Here is an 11,645-nt window from a genome sequence, read left to right on the forward strand (position 1 = left end):
GGGACGTGATGAGTTTAGGCGAATGAACTCGATCACAAGGACGGCGGAGATGGCAGAGTAGCTACTCTTCTCCCCCTTTCCTTCTTTTTTTTCGTGAGTCGAATTCCGCCTTCTTTTTATTTTCTTGTCTTTTCCCAAGCAATTTGAGACCAGATGAAACGACGAACTGCCACTATGTATATACCGCGAGTGCTGCCCTGTCGCGGTAGACGTCTCTTTCCCATCTCTCTCTTGATTCGATTCGATTCTCCCATTTTTCTCGCGGATTCCTCCGGCCTTCCATCATCTTCTTCTTCGGTCGCCAATAACCGTGAATTTCATTTCGACCAATATGAATTTTTGTTTTAAAAGCAGATCTGAAAATAAATCCAGCGGTCGGCAAGGGGGGTGAGGCCTACCGTTTCGATCGATACAATCGGAGGAACAAACGAATAGGAAAACTGGTTCCAACAAAGGAAAGACGATGCGATATCTGTTATGGATGTTATAGTGTATAGCTCTCCAGCAGCCGTTGTAGATCCTCTTGTTGTTTGTGTTTGACTCTCTTGTCGATCTCTATCACAAACAATAAGCCTAAGACGTCGTCCTATAGTCTCTCACCTTTTTATTTTTCAAACACGCGCGAGTCAACCGTTACCCAGAGTCAGACAGACGGGGGCTGATTATTTTATTTTTTATTTTTTTTTCCCGTTTATTATTTCAACGGGAAACTTTTCCATCGGGGGTAAGACTACATAGCTGAGGGATCCCAAAGTTTCGGATGGCATATCGAAAGGAGTTGGCGCTAATAAATATCGGATTGCGTTACGATGTCTTTTTTTCAAGCAGGAAGCGCCGGGCTTGAAGAAGAATGGCACTTTTTTTTTTCAATTCCCGCGGGAATTCACAAATCTTTGGCGCGCCATCGCATTTTCTCTAGCCCCCTTGACTATGCGCATTTGTTGAAAATTTATTAGCCGATTTTATTAGCCGGAGGGGGTTAGCCATTACTGTCGTCTATCACGACACCCCTACAGCGCCAAATCTTCTCCCCTCTTTGTTACACCGACCCATTAACTCCGGGAGTGGCAAATTTCTTTTCTTTTTTCTCTGAAAAAAAAAATGGATTGAACATGATGAAATTCAAAACGGGTGGTAGATATGGAAAGCAAGAGCGGAGCCAATTGCGCAGCATCCAATTTAGATGATGGACGCGGTACCCGCGCTCGCGCTGACATCCAACAGCGTGCAAATGAAATTAAAAGTATATACATACGCGCCAAGCGTCCCTCCCCTGGGCTATTACAGGCCAATTGGATTTTTCCACCCACCCTCCGTCGTTCACCAAGTGATGAGCTGCAAGTGAATCACGGTGAAGCGTTGCTGGTGGACGCTCAGCAGCAGCAGCAGCAGACGGCACCGTGAGAGAGAGAGTTGCCAGCAGTAGTTTACAGGTTATTTCAATTGATCATGGATGGCCGACAGCGCGTGGACGTCGAGATGGACCAACGGGGTGTCAGAGAGAGAGAGAACTAGAGGAGATACTGTATATAGCCACTGGCCATGTGTGCGCGCCATGTCATCAAACATTTAGCGAATCAATAATGAAGGCGGCGAAATGGGGAAGATGGAAAGAAGGGGGCAAAAAAAGAGAGAAATGAAACTTGATGGGATTCTGCATTGATTATTGAACCGAGGATTTCAAATAATAGATGAAAACACGCAGACACACAAACATATATACGTCTACAACACATCGACCGGTTATTCTCTCTCTTTATTCTAGCTTTTTATTTTTTTCCCGTCTTTTTCTCATTTCGAAAAGAGTGGGCGCTGGCGCGCAGCTAAACGCCGTGAGAAAGGAATCAAATCAAACCACTTAGAGATATATATTTTTTGGTTGTTTCGTTTTTAAACTGGCGATAATCCTTTGAAGTAAAGGACCCAGATGTTGCCATACTTTCCGCTCTACTTGTTTCCATATTGCTTCGTGTGATTGTTCCAGTTGGGTTTTGATTTGAGCGAGCGGTTTTGAATGCCTTGGGAAATGTGTGGCAGATTCTAATATGAACGAAAAATGACAGTTGGGGGGGACGACGTGATTTTTTGTACGCCATCTGGCATCGGGAAAAATGGTCGTTCACAATTTTGCTGCCATCTTTGGCGCGGTTCACCAAGTGTACTCACCAAACCATGGACACATGGAGGAGATGGTTCCCACTCACCATGTTCATTTTCCCATAAGGGGTTATCCGCTCTTGAGTCGATCCATAAGAGGGCTGTGTTAATTTCAGGCATGTTGTCCCTAATCGAGATTTTCGACCTTTTCCAGACCTGGCAACTCAGCATCCTAACGTTGTCTATTTATTTTAAACATTAAAAATTGTTCCACTCAATTTTACCAAAAAATCTTTTGGAACTCAATTCGTTATAAGTATTGATAATACACTGAATAATTTTTAAATCAATATAACGTCTACTTTATTTATGAAAATTAATTCATGGGCAGTGTTTAGTTTACATGCCATTTACATGGCAACGTGATTACTCAGCAGACGATTTTTCAGTTTAGTTTTGGCGGTTATGTCGCTACATGAACACAAGTTTCGGTCTTAATTTTCATTGTTTGTAAAATAATTGTTTTGTTTTATAAAATGGTAACACCTTTCATGAAAGCAGAATTAACTGCTGCAGTTACCAGTTTGGGTTATACAGAAGGAAATAAATATTTCAAAGATCAATATTGCCTTGGTAATAATGGGATTTAATTGAGACCATCTCCTGCACCAAATGTTGTAATTTCAAACATTGCATTTGATTCTTTTGTAGAGGCCTTGAAGGATTTGATTCGCTATCTTCGAAGAGATGACGATACCATCGGAATCAGAAGAGAACTTGGACAGATGAAACTTGTTCAGACTAATCTGATACCTATTCTTTGTGAATATCACAGTGATGAAGCCTTGTTTGATGTTGCACTTCGTCTTCTCGTGAATCTAACAAATCCAACCCTGTTGTTATTCAACGAAGAGATGCCAACTGATAAAGTTGAGAGAAACTATTACCTGCAACATGTTGGCCATTTACAGAGTTACAAACCAGTTCTAGCATCTGATAAATTTTGGATGGTTTTAACTGATAAACTCAAGCTGCTTTTAGTCAAAGTTAGTTTTTAATTTACTCAGACTTACAAATAAATTATCCAGCTAAAATTATTCCACTCTTTCAGGAGCCAGAAGATCGAATGGAAGATGACAAGCTGTTAACAGAAAGAATTCTCATTTTGATAAGAAACATCCTAGATATCCCTGTTACACCTGAAGACGAAAAAAGAACAGATGATGACGCGAGCGTACACGATCAGGTATGATACAGACTTGATTAACGATTGACCGTTCATTCACAGTTTTCATTCATTACTAAATTAAATATTCAGGTGCTATGGTCCATGCATCTCTCTGGAATGGAAGATGTTATCATTTATCTCGCGTCTAATGAAAATGAGCGTCACTTTTGCATGCATGTTATGGAAATCATTTCTCTCATGCTACGTGAGCAGAATCCCGCTTCTCTTGCTCAAACAGCTGCCCAACGTTCGGTTGCTGAAAAACAGAAGGACACGGAAGAACTGGTAGCCATGGTCCAAAAAGAAAGCAGCGAACGGGAAGCTAGATACAAAAAGATGACCGCCTCTAGAAGTTCCATATTTCGTGGAACTTTCTGCGTGAAAGATGTCAAGTCGATCACTGACAAAGACCTAATCGTTCACCGAACTTTGACTGATGGTAAACCCATCGATTTCCACCAGAATAAGACAGGCAAAAGAAAAGCCAAAAACCGGATGCCTCTGCCCAGCTGCAATGTGACACGCAAGTCGACCCTCTCCATTCGTTTAATGCTGAAAGAATTCTGTCTCCAAATGCTGAATGGCGCCTACAACTCCCTGATGCACATCGTCAAAGACTGTCTGGTTCGTTTGAAAACCCAAGATCACGATGAAACTTATTACTTATGGGCCGTAAAGTTTTTCATGGAATTTAACCGCAATTGCGGTAAATTTCGGGTCGAATTGGTCAGTGAGACCATGTCGGTAAGGAATGATTAATTGTGTTTTCAATTACATTAAAAGGAATGATGATAACTTCTCTCTTGGTAGATTGGGTTATTCCATTACATCCAGAACCAGGTTCAAACTTATTCGGAATCAATTACGGTAGACAAGAAGAAAGCTGCTCTGTGGTCCCGTCGGCTCAATGTCGCTCTGTGCGCCTACCAAGAGTTATTGATGACGCTCAACGCCATGGATAAATACGGCTCTGAATCCATCCGCAATTCGTCTCGAGTCCTTAAAAGCAACGTCTTTTATGTGCCAGAATACCGCGAGATGTGCCTCGTTTTGCTCCTCAACTACAAAGAAAATCAACACTCGCTGACTTACCTGAAAGATTTGGTCGAAACCAATCACATCTTCTTGAAACTCTTTGAACAGTTCGCAAAGGGCAATCGTCATCTGGTCGTCCAGAACAAGTCAAAAGTGCCTCAGAAGCGGAAGAAGAGCAAGCCGAAGAAAAAGAAGTCGGAGGAGGAAGAAACGCCCACGCCAATTTTCGACGAGATTGCCGTGGAGATCAGCTCGGCCTTACAAGAAAAACCTTCTTTAACCGACGACGTTGTTCCCTTTGACGCCGCCTCCGATCTCCCGATAGATGATCAAAGGTAAACGAATTTTGGCTAGTAGCAAAGTCACAAATTACTACGTGAAAATTGTTGACGCAATTTATTTCACTATCAACGTAAATCAATTTTGTATAAATTTCACAATTGTATCATTTCTTTTTGTTGGAATGTAGGGTTATAGCCATGGGAAAAATCGTAAAACTGCTGAAAGAATCCAAATCCCATCTGGCTGTGGCTCTACTGCGGGCTTGTCGTGATGTTTGGCCGGAAGGGGAAGTCTTTGGTGCTCCTGAAGTGGGTCCAGAAGACGAGCTGCTTCTTTTACGCGAACTCTATCATACCGAATTACCGCGTAAGTGATCGTAATTCAAATTATTCACAATCATCGACTATTCTAGTTTACCATGGGTGGTTTGCGTTTTAACTCTTTAATGCGTTTAAGAAAAAAATGGAAAAGAACTGGTTGAGCAACTTGATGGATGACAAAGCTACAGCTAAAAAGAGCATTTCTTTCATTAGCTGTTTTGCATTTAAGAGTAATTTCCTTTTATAAAAGTCTTCATCTTAAAAATTTTGCCGTCCTTTTCCTGAGTAGATGTTGCAGGGGAGGAGCCCAATGCCGAAAGCGAAGAAGAAGATGCTGACAACAAAGAAACGGGTACTTGTTCAACTTATTGTACTGTTTGGTATTCAATAAACTTTATTATTTTTACTACAGCGGAAGAAGAAGAGGAGATGTCGACAGTCAGAAGGAGTGAAAAAGAACTTCAATTTGAAGAGTTTATTCGCAGGTAAAATTTATTGTCCTTTTTTTTTCTCTTTTTGAATGTAAAAATAATCGGATTCATTTCTTTGTGCCATCTGGGAATAGATTTGCTCACAAAAACGTCGTCAAAAGTTACTGCCATCTCTTGCGAAGTTACTCCACCAACACAACTTTGACGAACCACTGCGTGATCAAAATTCTCCACCGGATCGCCTACGATTGCAAAATGCCTGCTATGCTTTTTCAGCTGTCCATTTTCAAGACATTCCATAAAATCATGGACGATCCGCGGGCCAAAACTGAAACTACTGTCAAAGTGATTATCGGTTTATTATCATTCTATTCCGATTTACTACATTTAATTTTTTCTTTCGTCCTGTTTCTTTACATAACTTTTTTTTTTCAACTTTTCTTCTTATTGTGCAATTAGGAATTGTACAAGTTTGCTATTTACATCATGAGAAAATTTGCGGAAACGGCACAAGTCAACCCGAAAATCTTTGTGGAACTGCTGTTCTGGAAGACGGCCCGCGAGGCGGCCGAGATCGAAGTTGGTTACGGCAATGTCCAAGAGTAAGAAGCGACACGAAATACTCATTATTCATTTGTCATCTTAATTATTCGTCGAATTTAAAATTAAAATAATCTGTCCTGTTCTTGATCAAAGCCCCAGCTCGCGTTTCGGCTGGAGCGAAGAGGAAGAAGATGAATTGCAGCGGCTCCATCAAGAATTCAGAGACGTCCAAGAAGGGGGTAAATAACGAGCGCTTTTTTCTTTTCCTTTTCTTGTCGTGCTTCCCGGTTATTTTGACATCGAATCCGTCTTGTGATGTCCGAATGGGAAATAACTCTTGAAAAACTTAAACAAAAATCTCTTCCGTTCCCGCCTTTTCAGCCGGCGGTTTTTTTTATTTTAAAAAAGAATGGAGAGAACAACCCCCCTCTCTCTTATAGTTTTCTTCTTTTATTTCACGTGGGAAATGTTTGTCGCCCCGGGACCAAAGTGTTCAAAGGGCGTGAACCAAAAACAGTCCGTGAACAACCCAAAAAGTGTGTCGTGAGAGATATATTTTTTGCTGTGAGATGTCAGAGAAAAGAGAGAGGGGGAGGGTCCTTCCGGAAGCATCCAAAATTAGCCAACTCTTGACAGACGTACATGGGAGAAAACAACACGACGAGAGATAAGAGCAAAAGAAGAATAGGCAGGAGCACGTAAGTGCAAGGGAAGAATATAAAATCTAACGAATGTGTTGAAAACGTGAAACGCCATGTCCGTGACACGCCGCCGACGACCAACCAGATGAAATAGTTGCGCTCGTACACATTCCGCATGGGAATTTTTTATTTTTACAAAACTACGTCGCTCCTCCCATTTTTCTTACCCCCTCTGCGATCCTTCAGTTTTTTTTTCAGAAAACATGTTCCGTCAGCAGTCTATCCCCCAACATCTCTTTTTTTCTTCTTGACGTACTTAATCGTGACAGGATTCAATTCTTCGATCCCGTTCCTCGCATTCCTCCGTGTTAACGCGTATACATTTTCCACGTTCCGTTTCACGAGAATGTCCGTTTCTCGGGATTCCAAATAGGGGCAGCAGTATATTAGCTGGGTAGCGCCGATGAAGGAATCGATTTTAAGGAAAGGATTACTTATGGCTGTGACGAAGGGATTACGACACTGGATGGAATTTTCACGTTGCAACGGACCTGCGGTGTAGGTCGGGTCGTGTGATGAAATTTTCAATTCACATTTGAATGGTTTCCGTTGCGCTCACCTTATTGCGTACGAGTCGCATGCGTTAGCCTTTTAGCCTTTATTGAGGTTGTAGTCTTGTCGTTTGGTTTCATTTACTTCAATTAAATTTAATAGAAGGAGACGTCGTGGATCGAATCATGGCCAATCTGATCAATCAGACCCGCAGTCGACGAGTCATCATCAAGAAAATGAAAGAAATGGGTCTCATTATGGACGCCAAAAGCTTGGCTAAGACGAAACGATCCTCCAAAATCCGCCCGTCCAAAGAATGGACCGAACACGAAGTGGAGGAGCTCAGACGCATTTTCCCTGAAGTCCGCGAATCATCAGGTCTATTCATTTTTGATAATTTCCCATCTTCTAGCCGAGAGCTTCAGGCGCTCAACTTTTTTGTTTTTTCCGATTGTGACAGATCCGCTTGGAATGATTATCGACCGGCTGCCCGTCCGTCGTGCCAAGAATCGCGTCCGCGAAAAAATCGTCGAGCTGGGCCTGGTGGAAGACGTCAAAGAGTTACGAAAGAAACGTCCAGGTAAATCAGCCGGAAGCAAGGAATCGAACCGCGATGAATCGGATTCCGAAGACGGCCGAGCCGAGCCCAGGGAAGGACCTGCTGCCGGACTGGGGGATTCCGAGTCGGACGAAAGTGAAGAGTCCGACGAAGGGGAAAGCGACAACGAGCCTGTCAGCAAGACGAAGGAGCTCAAGACTCGACATCGACCCAAACAGTACGGATTCGCCTTGAAGAAAAGCGATTATTTTAGTCCCGAAATGTTAGCAGCGCCACTCCGGCAACTTGTCAGCGACGGTGAGTTTTTGTTTTCTGTTTTTTTCCCCATTTGGCCGCCGCCATTTGGCGCCCATACTTTACAGGCGCAGACACTTAACTGGTTTCGATAACTCTACGCAGGCCGTAAAGAAGGCTTAGCCTGGTTGGTCGAGTGTCTGAGTGAAACCCTCGAGGATCGTGAAGATGGAGAAGGCGATGAGGAGGCCATCCCTATAGTCCCGCTCACGGACATTTCCAACGACGCCATGGAGGACCACACCTTTTTGAAATTTATCGCCAAATTGGGATTGGCTCCACCCGCCAGCGAACAAGTTCGTCTCTTTGATTTCTAAACATATAATCGTTTCAACGCCCCCAACAGTTTTGGAAGGAAACTCCGTCATCCGTTTTTCTTATTTTCCGTGTCATTTTCTAGGAGCAATTCTGGCGCATCCCTTCCACATTGACTTCGGCTGATCTACGTTCCAGGATCGATTTTCTAAAAGGGGCGACCGATTCCGTAAGCGACGGAGATGCCATGGACGATTTGGCCGGACCGGTCGAAACGATTGCCAACACCAACAGCAGCAGGAGCAGCAGCAGCGCGAAACGAGTGGCTGACGATCCAATCCCTTTGGGCTCTCAAAAGCGTCGCCGCATCATCAATTCGGAATCTTCAAACAGCGAAAGCGAAGAACCGCCACCGGAGAAACTGCAAGATGTTGAACAACAAAAGGTCGAGGCTGTTGTTGATGCCGAAACTCCGTCGACAGCTGCGTCAACAACAAGTCGCAAACGGTTCGCCATCGTCGATAGTAGCGAATCCGAATGAAATGATTTCGATTCTTTCGAAAAAATACGCACATGAGGAATTACAAAAGAAAAGTTGCAGCGGAAACAATCAATGGCTTTGTTTGTCTCCGCTTTTTTGCAACTTTTTTTATTTTTTCAATTCTCCACTTGGAACGTATTGAAATAAGTTTGTTTATCGTCTCTTTGCCAAATACACGGGCTTAATCAAGTCTTAGCGGCTGCGACAGCAGTTGGGTTCCTGTCAACTTTTGGACCCTACTGTTGACGTGGGAACGGCATCCGTTTCACTTAGTCCACCACCCCCACCCCCCACTTTTTAATTTCGAGGAGGAGAGATGTGTGTGTGGTTTGTGTTATTCTTCATCTCATTACATAGGGGCAGGGCTTGAAAATGTGTACACGTCACGCCTGCGCCTCGTTAACATCTTTGCCCTGTATATATAGGAGCCACCGGACTTTTGCGGTCAATCAAAAAACGTTGCTGAAACTTTTGAATTTCAAATCTTCTTCGCTGTAAAATTTTTTAAAAAGAAATATTTTTTTTCTGCTCGTTGATAGATTGCCTTTGGGAATTTTTCTCAGAATAATCCTGTATAAGAAAAACAGAGCATTGACAAATAGTGTGGGAATAGAATTCTTCAGCAACTTGGCAGCGCTAACATAATTTTTTGACTATTTTTTTTTTGAAGACCATCTCTTGTCAGGAAATTCATTGGCCGGCGGAAGGGCTTCCGGATTAGGTACTACTCTCCAACAGCTATTCATTCGCTATTCACATTTTCTTTCTGATCGTTTACAAGTCAACGTCATCATATCACTCTTCTTCTTTTTTGTTCATTATTATTATTATTGTACATGTGACTTTTTTTTTACTCCTCCCCTTTTTTCCAGTGGTTTTAGGTTGGTGACGACTTGCTTTCTGAATTAAATACTTCCGCCCAGGAGAGAGAGAGGGGGATTTACTCTCTGCAAGCGCCATGCATATCTTCTTCTATGTGATTCACGTGACGGCAATGCTGGCCATCGTTTCAGGTGATCTGTCATTTTTACTGTCATCCGTTTTCATTTCTTCTCCCCTCCACACACTCGTGTGTGTAGGTAGAGGTCTAGTTAAAATAGGCAAGTGTCTAATAGTCAAAACTTTTGTGACATAACACCACACCACAGTTTAAAAAAAGAGAGGTCCTGTATATAGTGTGAATCGACTGACGTGGGGGGAAGTCTCATTCACTTGTGACAGCCAGGAGGCCAGTAGGAGTGAGTCTCCTATCCGCCCGGATTTATTTTTACCCCCTCTGCAGTTCACTTGCCCTTGCTGGAAATAGACCTATTTTTAATTCCTTTTTTTTTTCTTTTAAACATTTTTCTCTTATTTGTCGTAATGCGGAAGCGCGGAGTAGCTCATTTGGTCCCTTTATTTTTAATTTTTCGATCCTTTTTTTCCAGGAAATTGCAACAAGTACGGCAATGCTTGCTTCGGTGCCCATGGTAAAAGAAGCGACTTTAAACGAACCAGCACTGTCGATCTGTCGGATCAAATTTGGCCAGTAGCGACAAACTGGAATCCAACCAGACCTGATGAGCCCGTTCAGGAGCGACGACAAATGAAACCGCTTCCAGCTCTTCAACTGGTAAAATACATTTATTTTTAATTGATTTATTACTACTGCTAAATTCCGGAATTTTCCTTATTGCGATGAAAATATCAATGGGGATTTTTGAAATAAAACTTCCACTTGGGGGTGTAACTATTTTGTGTTTTGTGTGTTTGCACAGGAATCGGTTTTGGTTTATAACGACATCCCACGATCGGCTGAACATTCCAGGTATCTGAACCAAGAAGATTATAACAACTGATCCGGATCGCCACCGTTTTTTTCCTTAACACCTTCCGCCTCCCCTCCATTTTGCATTGTTACTTCCAGAGCCATTTCAATTGTGAACCGAACAAACGGCCAGAGAGAAAGAGAAAAATCCATCGGTCATAACGGGCGTAATGGACCGACAAACTTTTTCTCTCTGAACCGTTTTTCAGCACGACAAATGGACATAATAGAAATATCCAGGTAGAGGGGGGAATGTTAGAGAAACACACACAGTTGAAGGTTATCTTTTTAGCTTATAGTTTACTTGCTTTAACTATTTGGGAATTATTCGGCGACAAATCTGATCCCTTTTTTGGCCCTGTGGACTTCTAAGAATGGGCGTCCATCTTTTTTGGTGAAGCGTTTGAACGCTGGGCATTTCCTGTCGATGTAGTAGAAATGCGGCATTCACTTTCTTTATTACTCTTCATCCGAGCTTTCATCCTTTTCCCCCTTTTCTTCTCTCTTCGCAGTTGTACTAACTATATATATACACGCTGATACACACAACACACTCTGCTGAGCTGCTACACAACATATACCTGTGCTCCGGGAGTTGCTTTCTTTCAAAACAACCCTCGAGGCTCTTTTTTTTTTACCTGTTTTGTTTGTATCTTACTACTTTCTATTTGGTTATTTTTCCCTCCATTTTTGTGCGTGTGTAGAGTCTTCCATTCTTCCTTGTTACGAGAAAAATATCCTAGCTGCTGCTGCTGCTACTGCTAACTACCCCTTCTGTTACACGAATGTTGTTGGATTACTGGACAACTTTTGGAACCCCCCCTCTCATTCGTATGTGCCCCTATATAACGGCAGGAGGAAATGGTTGATGAGTAATACACCTCAACACAAGCTTGACGGCCGTTATTTTCGGACACCACCACCAACCGCCAAAGCTTGAAATACTCGCCCAGTCGCCATCACAATTTTTTGGGAAATGTATACAGCCGACAACTTTTTTATATTTTTCAAAAGGGGGTTGATGGATACGGGAGAAAAAAAAGGCAAACTTTTTTTATTT

General features: G+C 42.6%; 2 protein-coding genes across 2 annotated transcripts; both read left to right on the forward strand.

Moving 5' to 3' along the window:
• The first annotated feature begins 2,506 nt into the window (after nt 1-2,506).
• Nucleotides 2,507-8,968, forward strand: LOC124200813 (protein timeless homolog). Its single transcript, XM_046597124.1, has 15 exons — nt 2,507-2,730; nt 2,809-3,143; nt 3,209-3,343; nt 3,416-4,069; nt 4,136-4,695; nt 4,830-5,008; nt 5,252-5,314; nt 5,375-5,447; nt 5,528-5,738; nt 5,853-5,995; nt 6,090-6,175; nt 7,292-7,507; nt 7,590-7,985; nt 8,088-8,278; nt 8,383-8,968. Exons 1-15 carry the CDS (start codon nt 2,634-2,636, stop codon nt 8,776-8,778), a joined length of 3,735 nt encoding a protein of 1,244 aa, XP_046453080.1. The 5' UTR covers nt 2,507-2,633; the 3' UTR covers nt 8,779-8,968.
• Nucleotides 8,969-9,089: 121 nt separating this feature from the next.
• LOC124200814 lies at nt 9,090-11,482 on the forward strand. The gene is made up of 4 exons (XM_046597126.1): nt 9,090-9,499; nt 9,651-9,791; nt 10,206-10,390; nt 10,536-11,482. Exons 2-4 carry the CDS (start codon nt 9,737-9,739, stop codon nt 10,614-10,616), a joined length of 321 nt encoding a protein of 106 aa, XP_046453082.1. The 5' UTR covers nt 9,090-9,499; nt 9,651-9,736; the 3' UTR covers nt 10,617-11,482.
• Nucleotides 11,483-11,645: the final 163 nt, after the last annotated feature.

Source organism: Daphnia pulex, chromosome 8 (assembly GCF_021134715.1).
Source record: "Daphnia pulex isolate KAP4 chromosome 8, ASM2113471v1".
Classification (NCBI taxonomy): Eukaryota; Metazoa; Arthropoda; class Branchiopoda; order Diplostraca; family Daphniidae; genus Daphnia; species Daphnia pulex.